Below are 16,236 nucleotides of genomic sequence, written 5' to 3' on the forward strand. Positions count from 1 at the left end.
CAACTGAGTCCATCAGTCTCTGTGAAAATATACTGTAAAAAGCACAAAACATATGAATTGGCAGTGACGAGTGAGGGAAAAAAAGCCTATGAGAAGCAGCTCTGTGATACCAAGTGAGACAAGAAGGAGGAGGAGGTGCTCTGGTTGACAGAGCAAAGAATCCCCCGCAGTCCCTGGAGGACATCATAGTGAAGCAGGTTGTTTCCCAGCAGACCCTGGAGAACCGTGGAGGAACACATACCTACACTGCAGCCCATGGAGGGCTCCATGCCACAGCAGGTGAATGTGCCTTGAAGGAAGCTGCAGCTTGTGGAGAAGGTCCAGAAAGCCATCCTTGACCTCTTCTTTAGTGGAAGAGTATGTGCAAATGTCAAACAGCTGCTAACTCTAATCTATTCTCTTGCCAGTTCTTGTCATAGGTAAGTAAGAAGACATATAAAAATTAGAAGCCTAAATTCTTTCTCTTGAGGCTCCCATTCTTTCTGCACTCCTTTAAAATTTAGTTTGACATGAAATAAAATTCAAGAGAAAGTTCTTAAGGCTTGATGTTCAGACTTTTCAGAAAACAGGGAGTGCAAATAACTCTTGCACTGTAATTTTTTTTAATAGAACCAAAAATGTTAAATTACTGTTTTCTAAGGACTTATGGAAATCAATTGGTAGAGGTGGTGAGACTGAAGAGCATAATTAATCTGAAAAGAGAATATAATTTAAGTACCTTAGTTGTGTACAAGTATTTTACCATGAACTCTAGACTTTTAAACAGACTTAGGACACAATAGTTATCTTTGGGAATATTTTAGCATGTATAGTACATTCATGTTTAAATAGCTCTATCTGTTTTATAGCTTTATAACTTACAATTTACATTTTATTTGATACAAAATATTTGTGATTCAGATAATTTACAATTCTAAAGCATTTCAGTTGTTGACAGTTTCTGCTGTCTCCTGAGGGCAGGAAACTAGTCTTTGACCAATACTGAAACAGACTAGATGGAAAAAATATTTTTCCTCATTCTTTTCTGTCTATTCTAACAGGCACAACAGCAAAACCACTGCTATAAGTCTGAGTTGCCCTACCACTCATGGATGGCAAACTTGTAGTGGCTAGTATTTTATTTGCACACATTTGTGATGCTGGTTGCTGACTGCTGTGCAGAAAGGTCTGTAAACTGTTTTCAGAGGAGGACTCCTGAATTGCTTCACTTGTCTCTGAGCCAGAGAACTAAGCTGGCACTCCATTACTGAAGTCTTGCAGTGCTAGCCCCCAGACCCATTTCATTAAAATGCATTTTACTTTAAACCAAAGCACTTAATTACTTCATGATGTAATCTGTTGTTATTAATGTTCAGGGTATTGTTTTATAACCATAACAACATATTCCAGTAAGCAGGTATATAGTCTGTCTTGAGTAGTACACATCACTTGGCTTTGGTTCATGGATCATAACATCTGCAAGGAATGTAATTTACAATCAATAGATGGGCTGGGGTAATAGGCCGCAAGTTTAGGAATCTTTCTCAAATTAATTTTGCTTTAAAATTTAGCTCTTGTAGTTTCAAGTGTGTCTTTATTAAAGCAAACAACTATTTATTACCTGTACCACAATGAAGAACAATCAACAGTGGCTGAGCATCACACAATTCCAAGAAGAATAATGGTCTGAGCCCCCAGTATAGCACAGGGAGTCTGTCATCAAGCCAGAGTCCTCCAGGCATCTTCTCAGTCTGGAGAAGAGCAGACTTTGGGCAAATGTTATAGCAGCCCTCCAGTATCTGAAGGCAGCCTACCAGAAGGAATGAGATGAGCTACACAAGGGCATGTAGGGATAGGAAAAGTGTTGATGGCTTTAAAATCTGAAGAGTATATGTTTCCTTTGTATGTTGGGAAGAAATTCCTTGCCAGGAGGGTTGTGAGACCCTGGAACCTGTTGTGGGTGACCCATTCCTGGAAGTGTTCAAGGCCAGGTTTAATGGGTCTTTGAGCTTAACACGGTCTAGTGGAAGGGGTCCCTGCCAATAACATGAGGGATGAATTTAGGTGAACTTTAAGATCGCTTCCAACCCAAATCATTCTGTTATTCTATGATAATATTCATACTGTAAAGTAGCAGTAAGTAGTTTAAGATAGAAATAAGAGACTATTGATGCTGAAAAACCACCATCCAATGAGTTTAACTGTTTTGATCTCACATATATGTTCAATTAAGCATTACAATATCTAGTAACAGTCCTGGCACTTAGGTATCATACACACAAATATTTCATAATTTTTAAGATTTCTGACATTTGGGAATTTATTTGGGAATTTCCTTCCTGCCTTCCTGCCTTCTTGCCTTCCTGCCTTCCTGCCTCCCTTCCTGCCCTCCCGCCTCCCTCCCTCCCTCCCTCCCTCCCTCCCTCCCTCCCTCCCTCCCTCCCTCCCTCCCTCCCTCCCTCCCTCCCTCCCTCCCTCCCTCCCTCCCTCCCTCCCTCCCTCCCTCCCTCCCTCCCTCCCTCCCTCCCTCCCTCCCTCCCTCCCCTTTGATGTTAATTTGCAAACTGTGAAGTAGTTACAGTAAATAACTCTTCCCTAAATATCACTTTGAAGCTTAGAAATTGAGAAATAACAAAAGTGTCTGGAGACAGAGCATTTAAAAGTGATTTTAAAGGGAGAATTAGAGTTCGATATTGAAAATTCAAAAATACAAAATTGAAATTCTGGAATGGATGGTTTTAAGGGATTTTCTTTGTATTTCTGTGATACAAATGATGATCTCAATTTTTACACCTTCTAAAAATACATCTTGAAAGTTACTACTTGGATAACATAAAGACTTCTAAAATAAGGGAATTGAAATGATATGAAAATATCATATTCTAAATATTCATCATTTAGTACAAAAGATTACTCTTACGCAGTAAGCTTTATGGAGATTTCTATTCTCACACAAACTCAGAAGAATTTTTTCAACTGACTAGAAAATCTTTAAAAGCAAATTAACCTTTGAAAAAAAAAAGTCAATCAAGATCAGGAAATTATATGCATCCACACATACTGTATGTTGGTTACTAAATATTGGATCTGTTTTGTGGGTGAGTACTCTTCCCATTCATACACACAGATAAACCTCTTCCCCCTGCAAAGAGATGTGTGATATTGGGTCACAAAGAAGAGACTGTCTTTTTTCTGTTCAATAGGTGTTGGTTCCCAAAGTCAAGGGGTATTCTTCCTGGATCTATTACCTGGATTTATTACCTAGAAGGTATTAAAATTAATTAAATATTTGGTAAAAACTGTCCTAACTACATCTTCATGTGAACCATTTAGTCTAACTTAGGTTGCTTACATACAATTTTGTTTCAAAGTATTATGGCAACTAAAGAATAATTACATCAATGACAGATCATATTTTGCAGGAAGACAACCATGGCATGTTTAGCACACACCTATAGCATGCATTTTTTAGATTATCCAAATTCCTATCAAGCCTTCTGGATTAGTATTTGCAAGTTTCTAAAATGTATGAACCCAAGTATCATTTCAAGTAATCTGCTTTGAAAAAATATGTTGAGCATATATGGTACCCTGTCCATAATTTCTAGCTTGTAAAATAAGAAAATAGCCAGTCTTATAAAGATGCAAATACAGCATATGCAAAGCATGAACTATAAATTCAGGTAGAAATTACAATTTCTTAAAAGGCTGATAACTGAAAAGAAAAGAGCAGAGGCTGGGCTGCTACACATCACTACAATTCTTTGTCCTCATCTGGCAGAAATCTATTGAGCTGGAAGCTCACTTGAACCTTAATGTAAGTAGTGACTAAGAGCACACGTATTTAAATAGCCTTCTCCAGATCTTTCTATTTCTTCTATTTTCTTTTAGAATATGGAGAACTTATGCTACAGACTGCAGAGGCACTAAGTAGTGACTAAAGGACCTTGCCTATCAATTGCTTAAAGGTAAGTAGTTTTCCCACTATCCTTCTTCCTTTCTTCTTTGGAAAATTTAAAATGTTATCATCAGAAACAGTAAACTAATCTGTCACAATATCCAATACATCCTATGAATGATGTAGAATAAATATTGTTCTCCATAGTGCCTTATTTTACCCTTTTAAAATTTGACTTTCAGTGGGAAAATGTGGTTATTTAATCTTGACTATTTAGAGACTCAGTGAAAATCCACTTTTCAAAAGGAAATTGTTAGGAATTGATTGTGAGGATTGCTTCTTCAGCAATATGTTTTAAAAGTTATTGCCAAAACATACCACTGAAATTTGGAGTGCAGGAAAAGTCTATTAAACCTATTAAACCAATTAAAAGAAAGTGACCTGATTTGTACAATCAGGTACAGACACATCTATATACGTACATCAATAAATATGAGTATTTTATTCCTGTAACCAAACCATCTTGCGCAATTTAAGGTGCTTAAAACCACAGAAATAATTACAAGTAATATTTTCAATTCTAACACATTGGAGAAAGCGCTGCTACTTACTTAGAACAGAAAATCATATTAGAAACAATATTCAGGCCAAAATATTTTCAGAAGCAATATGGTTTCAAATAGATACTTTCAACTCCTTAAACTGCCAATTTTACGTTGTGGAAGAGAAGTGAAAAAGTGGCAACAGAATAAACTGTTTCATTTGTTAGTTTGTTGGTGACTTTGAGCTTTTACGTTTTGTTTTTTGGGGGTTGTGGTTTGGGGTTTTATTCCTTGGTTTTATATTGTTTCTAACACAAGATATATTTATTACTTCTAATGTTCATTAACCCTATCAGGAGATATTTAGGTTCTGATTTGGGAAGTACATCAAATTTGCAACACTTTTTTAGAAGTTAGTGCCTAGAATACAACATGAAACAACTCTTCAGATGTAACGAAGTATTGTACACTTTTTTTCCTAGATACTTGGGACTATTTACAGCAGAATTCTTTACATTGTTTTGTGGATGTGGCAAATTTTCCTTGTAAATTCTTTTACTTTTCTGAAGAATACTGGAAACCAAAATCTGTAACAACCACTATCAGAGTACTACAAAATAATTCACCAGGAAAAAGATGGTACATGAGGAAATGCTTTTTTTTGTTTTTCAAGTCTAGATTCTAATAGTGGGGTAACTTCCCTTCAAGCATGATGGCAGAAATAAACATATGAGCATGTTGTTCTTAAAAGTCTGATGAGAAGCACTGTTTGATAATTTATGAGTGTGTTCTGGCATTCTGGAAATAACACAAAATTGTCTTTGAACAATGGTGGGAAAAATAGTGGAGAAGTATAATGGGAATACTCTTTTATTTAGTGACTTTTTCTTCTATAAACGTAACCACAAATGCTTTATAATATTAAATGACAGGGCAGCCAATTCATCCATTTCTGGAAATTTTTCCCAGTGTTCAAAAAAAAAGGCTTATGCAAATATTACGAAAAAAAATTGATCTAAAAAAATATTAAGTTATAGATTGTGAAGGCAATTAAAAATGCAACAATTGCCGATGGGATGCTAACTGGTGGCTAAACACGTATTCACAGGGCACATGTCTCTAAAAAATACTCTAACTAAAAGGCATTAATTCCTTCTATCATAACTTTATCCTCTGTCATATTTTAAATGTGAATGAAAAACATCATTAAGCACTCTGTATGTATCTCTCAGATTCATGTTACCTATAAAGCAAATATTTTTTCACTGGTTTGCTTGATGTTCTGCTGACTGCATTGCACATTTATTGGCATGCTTTTTTGATTCTTTCTGCTGTCAATACTGGGCAGTTCATGCCATCTACAAACAGCATGATTTCTCTCACTAAAGCAAATGTATTTAATCTTTAGGATCCCTTTCTATTAAATTCACAGAAATTTATTTATTCCACCTAACATTTGAGTCTTTTGGCAAAGGTCACCTTGAGAAAACTTTTTTCTGCCAGGATTCAACTCAAGGATTGGAATAATTGAGAAGACTGGTAGGCACTGGAGCATGGAGAGCCCTTCAGCCTCTGTGGACATATACCACAGAATAAAATTTTCAACTTTCTAAAATTCTTTGACTATACTGAGCAGAATTCTGACTAGAATCTCTATCACGCCTAGATACCCCTTTTCAAGACACACAGATGAATTTCACCTCGTGTTCTGTGCAGGATTTAGGATACCTAGATGAATTTCAGATGTCTTAAGTTAGGTGAGACAAAGCCCACTCTCAAGATCTAGAAACCTCTCCCTATAAGCTGCAAAAAACATAATGCTGCAGTTCTGTCAAATTTGTCAAAGCAATGACTATACCGTTAACTGTGTGCAGAACACCTGCACAGAGATAGTTTTCAAGATATTCACAAGATATTCTTCACATAGGAAGATTTGAATACACATCTTTTACCTCTTCAGTGAATAAAACCCGCAAAATACATGAATGTCACATAAGAAAGTAAAAAACTGCAAATCAGAACATTTGGGTAAAGTACCAGGATCCAAAGATATCAAGATCTGGATCAATATCAGAGTCAAGGGCACTGGTGAGATTTTCAAGAAGCAAGAGCATACGCAGCTGACTGTGCTTGTGAATGAAATTGTGCTTGAAAAAGGGATTTTGCACTTCCCTTCAGTGTCCACAAAAGCTCGGTGCTCTGCTGCTCCATTCTTCACCTTCTGTGATCTGCACAGTACTGAAACTCAGCAAGGCTACCTAGCCTTGCCGGTTTTCAGCATTTGTGCCACACATGTGCACTGTGACATCTGATGCGATCTTTTGCTTTGGTGAGGTTGTATTATGCCTGCACCTATTCACCTGGGGGCTGAGGGGGCAGAGAGCACAGCGATCTGAAAGCAATTTGCAGCTTAACTAGAAAAGAGCAGCCCTTCTTGAATGTGCAGCAAACACAAAGTTATGGGGGAAGAGCTGTGCTGGCACAGTTTCTCCTTGCTAGACGTAGTGGAAAAGCTTGTGGCTACAATGCAGGCGAAAAGAGATGCAGAATACGGAGATAAGGAGCTCTCCGAAGGTAGGTGCCGCTGCCGGGCATCTTTCAGCAGAAGCAGTGCCCCAGAGCGCACCGCGACTGGCATGGTGATCTCCGCATGAAGAAGCCGCTTCTTTGCCACTGGGAGATGGACAGCACGGCAGCTTCCAAGAGGTGAAGAACAAAGCTGAAAAACAGTGGGATGGTGTGCGCAGCTTTCTAACTCTTAGAGCTTGCCCTTCGCCTGCCCCTGAAATTCACATTAGCATTCATATGGAAGGAGATCTTGGACAACTTTCTTGAGCTTCCTGCTTCATTGCATGTTCAGTAAAGATTGCTATTTCCTAGTTCACCTACAAATTGCTCTCTGGCCCATCCTCCCCAGCTTGAATAGCTACAGGCACACGAAAACTTCACAAAAGCAGAAGATTCCAAGAGATATCACAGTGCATACATGAAGCACAGATGCTGAAAAACAACGAAACAGAATAGCATTGATAAGCTTCAGTCCTGTCCAAATCACAGAAAGCGAAGAATAAAGTGAAAGAGCACCAGGGCTTTTGTGCGCACTGAAGGGAATTGCAAAAACCAAGCAGCTACTCATCCACAAGCACAATCAGCTGCGTATGATTTTGCTTCTTGAAAACCGCACAGGTGCAGGAACCATAACCATAAACAATAACCCTAACCCTAAACTGAACACCTAATCCTAACCCTAATACTAAAGCTAAACCTACACCCTAACCCTAACTGTAAACCTGATACTAACCCTAATCCTAAGCCCAAACCTAACCATAAAGTGGGCCTAACCCAAACAATAACCCTAACCCTAAATCAAAACCTAAACCTAAGTTTAACACCTAACCCTAAACCTAAAACTTAAACCTAACCCTAACCCAAACCATAACCCTAAAGGTAACCCTAAACCTAAACCAAATCCCTAACCCTAACACTAACCATAACTCTAGCCCAAAACCTAAACTTAACCCTAATCCTATACTTAACTCAAAACCTAACCCAAACCAAAACCCTAAACCTAACCCTAATCCGAAACCTAAATACAACCCTAACCATAAGCTCTAACACTAACACAAACACTAACCGTAAGCCTAATTCTAACCCTAACCCAAAGCCGAAACTCAAACCTCCACCTCACCCTAACACTAACCATAATCTTAACCCTAACTGTAACCCAAAACCTAACCCTAACACTAACCCTCATCCTAACTCTAACCCTAAGCTAACACTAAAACTAAAGCTAAGCCCAACCCTAACCATAACACTAAACCCCAACCAAATCATAACCCAAAAGTAACTGAACCCTAAACTTAACCCTAAACCTAACGTAACCCTAACCCTAACCCAAACCACAACCCTAACCTTAAACCTAATCCTAAAGCTAAATCTAACGCCAACACTAACCCTAGCCCAAAACCTAAACCTAACCCTAAAATTAACTCTAAACCTAACCCTAACAATAACTCAAAACCTAAATGTTACCCTAATATTAACTAAAAACCTAAACCTAAAACAAACCCTAATCCTAACCCTAAACCAAACACCAACCCTAATCCTACACCTAACTGTAACCCTAACCCAAAACCTAAAAAAACCCCAAATCATAAATCAAAACCTAACCCTAACACTAATCCTAAACCTAATGCTAAACCTAATCCTAACCATTAACATAACCCTCACCCTAACCCTAAGCCTAACACAAAACCTAAGCCTAACCCAAACCCTAAACATAACCCTAAACCTAATGCTACTGCTAATCCTAAACCTAACCCTAACCCTAAACTTAACCCTAAACCCTAACACTAACCATAACCTCTAACCTTAAAGCTAATCCTAAACCTAACCGTAAACCTGATCCAAACACTGACCCGAGCCCAACACTAATGCTAAAGTGGGCCGAACCCAAAAAATAACCCCAACCCTTACACTAAACCCAACCCAAACTCTACACCTAAACCTAACCCTAACCCAAAGCCATAAAACTAACGCTAAACCTCACCCCAAACTCTACCTCTAACCCTAAACCTAACCCAAACCCTAAACCTAACCCTAAACTTAAATCTAAACCTAAACCAAAACCTAAATGCTAACCCTAACGCTAAATCTAACCCTAAGCCTAAACATAACCCAAACCCTAAGCCTAAGCCTAAACCTAAGCCTAACCCTTCCCCTAACCCTAACCCTACACCCTAAACTTCACCCAAAACTGTAACCCTAACCCTAACCCGAATCCTAAACCAACCGAACCCTAACCCTAACACTAACCTGAAACCAAAAGCTAAACCTAATCCTAAAACTATCTCAAAACCTAACACTAACCCTAAACCTAATCCTAACGCTACCCCTAACCCTAAGCCTAACCCCAACGAAACCCGAACCCAAACCTTAAACTATAATTCTAACCCTAACCCTAGCCATAACCCGAATATGAACTCTAACCCTAACCTAACACAAAAACTAACACTAACCTAAACCTAATCCTAATCCCAAACCCCAAAATAACCCGAATACTAAACCAACCGAAACCTAACACTAACACTAACCCAAACCAAAAACCTAAACCTAATCCAAAAACTTACTCAAAACCTAACCCTAAACCTAACCCGAACCCTAAACCTAACTCTAACCCAAACCCAAATCCCAACCCTAAACCAACCAAACACTAACACTAACCTGAACCCAAAAGGTTAACCGAATCCTAAAACTAACTCAAAACCTAACACTAACCCTAACTCTACCCCTACCCCTACTCCTAACCCTAACCCCAATGAAAATCTAACCCAAAACTTAAACTATAATTCTAACCCTAAACCTAGCCATAACCCTAATTCGAACTCTAACCCTAACCTAACGCTAAAACTAACACTAAACTAAAACTAAACTTATTCATAATCCTAAACCCTAAGGAAACTGGAATCCTAAGCCAACCAAAACCTAACACTAACGTGAACGCAAAACCTAATCCTAACTCAAAACCTAACACTAACCCTAACCCTAACCCCTAACCCTAAACCTAACCCTAAACCTAACTCCAACCCTAACCCTAATTGTAAACTTAAACCTAAAAATAACCCTAACCCTAAGCCTAAAGCAAATCCTAACCCTAAACAAAACGAACCCCAACCCCAACCCTAAACCAAACTGGAAACCTAACTCTAACCCTAACCCTAAGCGTAAACTTAAACCTAAAAATAACTCTAACGCTAACCCAAACCCTAACCCTAACGCAAACGAACCCAAAAATTAACCCTAACCCCAACCCTAAACATAACCCTAACCCTAACCATAAACCTCACCCCAAACTCTACCTCTAACCCTAAACCTAACCCAATACCCAAAACTAACCCTAAACCTAAACATAACCAAACCTTAAATCCGAACCTTAATGCTAAACCTAACCCTAACACTAAACATAACCCTATAGCTAACCCTAACCATAAACCTAACCATAACCGTAATCCTAACCCTAACCCTAACGAAACCATAACCCAAACCCTAAACTATAATTCTAACCCTAACACTAGCCAAAACCCTAATCCTAACTCAAACCCTAACCTAACACTAAAACTAACACTAACCCTACACCTAATTCTAATCCTAAACCTGAATCTAACCCTAATCCTAAACAGACCGAACCCTAACACTAACCTGAACACAAAACCCAAAACCTAACCGTAAACCTAACTCAACACCTAACCCAAACTCTAACCATAACCACAACCCTAACCATAACCCCAATGAAAGCCTAACACAAACGCTAAACTCTCTCTAAACCTAACCCTCACTGTATCCCTAACCCTAACCCTAAAGTTAAATCCTTTCTATGAACCTCAACCAAACTATGACCATGACTCTAACCCTAATTGCAACCCAATAGCCTAAAACTAATCTCATCCCTAATCCTAACCCTAGTCCTCACAGAATCCCCTAGCCCTCAACCAAACCTATTAATAATCCTAAACCTAATGCTAACCCTAACCCTAAACCTAACCGTAAACCTAAACCTAATCCTAACGCTAAACCTAATGTAACCCTAACTATAACCCTAACCCTATCCCTAAATGTAATCTGGACCCTAACCCCAACCCTACACCCTAACCTTAACCCTAAACCACAACCCTATCTATAACCCCAACCCTAATGATAACCAAAACCTAACACCAACCGTAACTCTAACCCTAACCCTAAACCTAAACCTTTTCCATAACCCTAACTCTAACCCTAACACTAATGCTAAACCCTAACCCAAACCCTAACCCTAATCCAAAATCTCACCCTAACTGTAACCCTAACCCTAACTCTAACCCTAACCCAAATCCTAACCCTAACGGTACCCTGAATGGTAACCCCAACCCTAAACCTAAGCCGAAGCCTTCGCCTAAATTAAGCCTAATCCTAATCCTAACACTAACCCTAAACCTAACCCTAACCTTAACCCTAACCCCAATGCTAACCCTAACTGTAACCCTAACCCTAAACCTGCACCTCTCAGTAGATATCTTTGGTTACAGTCCAGGTGCTTTGCCGCTCCCTGTTATCGAGTTCTTGTGGTCTGGAATTTGGTTTTTCAGCTGCTTCTTTCTTATTTTAGTACAGCTTATGTCTTAGTAACCTTGATGAATTCCAGAGGGCCCTGAGAATAGTCTGATAAGAACAGTTATGAGCTGGATGCCTGGTGTAGACTGTAGTCTAAGTGGTTCAGATACATTGCTACAATTCCCTCTTCTTCTTCTTCTTGCACCAGCCAGACCCTTTCCACCGTATTTTCTACCAAGCAGCTCACCAATTTCATGATGCATGGAATAAGACAAAGCAATATAATAATGACTACTACTAATAACAAAGCTGCCTTTACAACATCTTCGAACCATCCAGTTATTCCCCATCCCTCAAACCATTCATCCAAATCCCAGCCATTTGCAGTCAATTTCTTCATGTAATCTTGTAGCTGTTTCAGTTTCCTGTGAATAGATACAGCATGCTCAGATAGGTTCACACAACACATTCCTTCGAACTCCTCACACTCATGCCCATGTGCTAACAAAAACAAATCTACAGCAGCTCTATTTTGCAGTGTACCAGGTCTAATACTGTCTATGTCAGTGAGCATCTGATTTAAAATAGCTGAAGTTTAGTTGACTGTCCAGCATCCCAGCTTATTAAGCATAGCCAAACTTCAGCAGCAGCAACACATGGAGTACGGAATGATGCTATTATTCGTGCTGGAGTGCTCCAAAACTACACGATTGTCACAATCAGCTTGTGATTGCTCTTTCAGTTCTCTTGCTATGTCCCACTCTCCAAATAGTCAGATTCAACATTTTGTGAATGCTGGTAGCAAACATGGTTAGTTTTCCTAAGTAACAAGAACCACCAAACAAGTTACTTGGAATTGTGGCCATGCCCTATCACCACAGATTAAAAAGACAACTGGTGGAAGCTATCTTACAGTTGCATTTGCACCAGCACTTCCAGGATAAGTCCAATTGTGGCAATATTTGGTCACTTTCTGATACCATGGAGAATTGGGATTAAGGACGACATAATTATTTTTGTGTCATGGGACGAGGGCATTGCTCATAGAAGTTGATTGTGGTTAAAAGTGGTTTAAAACTGGTTAAAAACCAGGTAATAATTTCCAGGTACTGATCCTAACGAATCTAGTTCTTGGGGCTCTAGTCCGCTTTCATTCTGTGATTGTGTTATTATACCTGCTTGGAAGCCCTTGTCGTTTGCCTTAATCCCCAGCCTTTAGCATAAATCCAATTTTGTACCACCGCTGCCTATGTTACACCAGCAATCCTTTGCACTTGGTTTATTTGCTTCCACCAGTGGTTTTCCTCCAACTCCCACCCATGTTGCAACACCAGTACAGTTACTTATTGGGATACCAATTACACATGTGCAGAAAGGACCTCCTGGCATGGTTAAGGACAAACGAAATAAATCCACCCCAGTAGCATTGGCCCAAGTATGCCACATATTCTGTCGATGCCATCCCAGCAGGTTAGTGTCTTCTGCACTACAGATGTTGCCACATATCACAAGCAGCAGAGAGAAACCTCCAAAAACCTGCACATCTAATTTAAGACTATTCTTCATCCTTAGCATTGACAAAGAACCCTTCCCCTATGAGATGAGGGATAAAATCCAGATTGACTGTGACTCTTGCTCTTTGTGCTCATCTCCTATTCCATCTTCTTTGGTTCTTGTCCTCCTGCCTTTGCTTTGTTTGTTCCCACTGCTCAGGTCTAACTTCCCACATCCCAGGTGTTATAAATCGAATGAGGCCAAATTTCAGAAGAGAGGTTGAAACAGGCTCTTGTTTATTAAAAACAAGTCAAAGAGAACTGAAGACTCAGGATAATCCCAGGTCTTCCACAACAGCTCAAAATTCTAAAAGCAGCTTGCTTCTCACACGCTGGGTTCTTTCAAAAATAACAGACACCAACACCAACAAACCCGAAAAAACCCCAAAGAACTGAAAACTCCCCTTTTTATAACAGTCCCTGGTCCAGGATTGGTGGGTTTGGATCCGCGCACCGATTGGTGGAATTCGGGCGCTTTGATTGGTCCTTACTGGTGTTCATTCTGGACCAATCATTTCCCCAGGGCGTCAAGTGATTGGTTGGTGCCTTGGTCCAATCACTATCCACCTCCAGCCCCCACCAAGTCCTGGACGCTTCCCTTCCCCCACAACGAGCAACCCCCCATTCTTCCCCAACTTTATTAAAACAAAACTCATAACACCAGGAATAAATATTCCTTTTCTTCATTCAATGGCCTTGATCTTCTCTCCTTGATTTTCTCTCCTTTGTCCTGAGCTTCCAAAGTTCGCTATGATACCACTAAATAGCCTGTTCCAATTGCTCCCAAGACTCAAACTAATTCAGCATTTCTTGACAGGTTTCAGGGGACTTAACTATTATTCTTGTCACTTGGGATAACACCACCCAGGTTATTAAATTTTTGGGAGTGAAGATGTCTGCGCTCTATACACCTGGGGAAGTTCCTTCATTTAAACTCATTCCACCTATCTGATCCACACTCCATACATTCTAATCTCATCCAAGGATAACAAAAGCATTCACAATTCTGAGGGCAACTGATGTTTTCAGGAAGCGCTGGTTTTTGGTTCATTGTTGATATTAGGGATCAGAGTGTCCTTCTCAAGCCAAGGATGAACCCATTTCGCTGGTATCCATCAGGGTTCTTTGTCTGAAACGATACAAACATAACCCCTTCCCCACATCAGTAAATCTGCAGGTCCTTGCCATAACCCTGTCATAGGATTTTTATAATAAACTTTTGGTCAGTGCTGTACCAATTCAGAATCTCGCAGCAAACCTAAGGAATATGTTATTGCTAGTGGCTCACTACGATTACCTACTAATCATAGATTATTCATAACATAGAATGCTTTCAGCACTATATCCTGGGAGGTCAGCCCATCCTCCCCTGGTTTATGTTTATAAAGCAGTCCTTTCAGTACCTGATGTGTGTGGCAGTGGGAGTTTGAAAATGTTTAGTCTGTCTCAGACTGTGGCAGTGGGGGTTTGAAGATTATATGTTTAGTCTCTGTCTAAAGTTGTTTACCACCTGTCTTCCCGCCTTTTTTCCGTGGTAGTTATGTTTATTCTAGATTCTTCCCTGTCTATCCTCCAAAATCCTGCTCCTGCAGCCTGTAATAATTTGCTATACCCATTTATCCAGAAGATTCGCTGTCATTTATGATATTTTCCTTCTGTCATTGGTACGTACCTTTCCTGCTCCATTTTGTGCTTACATTTGTCTCCCTGGACCCCTCCTATCTAGCCGTTGATTCGTTAGACAATCTCCTCCTGGGGATCCATGCCCCCTCCATAAAAACAGCTGCTTTTCTCTGTTTCCTGCTCTTTGCCACTGCTCCCTCTTCAAGCCACGTGGCTTCCACACCCCACCCGCACCTGAGTGGCCCTGCAGTGCGCAGCCTCAGTGCTGCTCTCCACCACGAGAAAGAACATCCATGTGTCATTGTGTCACCTGCCCCACTTCAGTGCCACTCCTGCCGTGAGAAAGAACACCTGTGTGGTGCTGCGATACCTGTGCTGCTTCTGTGCGGCATCGAAGCTTCGGTGTGCTCCTGCCGTGGGAAAGAATAACACCACCATAGTGCTGCCGATCCCACGCAGCGCTGTCCCGGCACTGCTCCTGTGCAGGAAAGAATAAAAGCAGCTTGGAGAAGCAAGCAAAGAGCCCTGCCTTTTTTCCTTTACTCCGGTCCTCAGATGTGGGTCCATGTTTATTGGCTGCTCCCTGGCAGTCCGGGACCCCAGCCAGTGGCTGAACTGTGATCCTGCCTGCCAGCGGCTAAGGCAGGGCTTGGCCACTCCTGGCACGTGTGCCGATCGTCCCTCCTATGACTGGGATTCAATGTCAGATGTGTCCTTTCAATAATAGCTTGTCCTGTGGAGTTCCCTGGAATACCTGTGCTATGCTCCACCCGGCAACTAGCTAAGAAATCCTGGGTCTGTCAGGCTATATATCCTGACCCCTTGTCTGTTTTAATTTTCTGAGGCAAACACATGATGGCAAAGCAGTCTCGCAAACGTTGAATGACAAAATGAGACCCTTCGATTGTCACAGGAGTGGCCCAAACCATGACAGAAAAGTTGTCTATGGTTACACAAATGTGTTTAAAATGACCAAAAGAGGCACAGATTGTTACATCCATTTGCAAGGGCCCCAGGCCATGAGGGTTGATTCCAGGACCCAATCCGCCAATCATACCCTGGCAGTGTGGACAGGTTGTGCAATTCCTTGAGCATCCTGCAGTGATATTTCCAATTGTTTTGGTAAAACTTTTGCACTTTGGTGAAAAAACTCGCGAGCCCTTCTGGCTTGGCCAAACTTATCGATATTAGGAGAAGCAGAGGATCAAAGTGGTGCCACTAATTGGTCAGCCTTCTCGTTTCCTAAGGCCATACCTTCCATCAATGCAGAGTGACCCCGTATATAGGTAATAAAATAATCCTGTTTGCAAGAATTAAGTAATTGCTATCATTGCAAAAAGATTTGCCACAACCACCAGTTTTGAATTTCCTTGAGCAATGCTTGCTCCATGTGCTCAACAATACCTACTACGTAGAGAGAATCAGAAACAATGTTAATGGGACCATTGGGCCATTTTTCGAACACTCTAATAACAGCATGTAACTCAAGATGCTGTAAAGAATCTCCTGGTCCCTCAAGGATTTCACTGAGCCATTTGCCTCTGTCCTGCCATGT

The 16,236-nt window shown here is 40.4% G+C and overlaps 1 protein-coding gene across 1 annotated transcript in view; it reads right to left on the bottom strand.

The window, feature by feature from the left end:
* Nucleotides 1-13,264: 13,264 nt before the first annotated feature.
* DCBLD2 (discoidin, CUB and LCCL domain containing 2) overlaps nucleotides 13,265-16,236 on the bottom strand; it is a 55,915-nt gene continuing 52,943 nt past the window's right edge. Inside the window, exons 15-16 of the mRNA XM_064410011.1 lie at nucleotides 15,052-15,159; nucleotides 13,265-14,187 (exon numbers count right to left, since the gene is read on the bottom strand). Of these exons, the coding sequence (XP_064266081.1) occupies nucleotides 14,174-14,187; nucleotides 15,052-15,159 (122 nt within the window). The 3' untranslated portion in view covers nucleotides 13,265-14,173. The remainder of the gene's footprint in view (nucleotides 14,188-15,051; nucleotides 15,160-16,236) is intronic.

The sequence above is a fragment of the Passer domesticus genome, chromosome 2, assembly GCF_036417665.1.
Source record: "Passer domesticus isolate bPasDom1 chromosome 2, bPasDom1.hap1, whole genome shotgun sequence".
NCBI lineage: Eukaryota > Metazoa > Chordata > Aves > Passeriformes > Passeridae > Passer > Passer domesticus.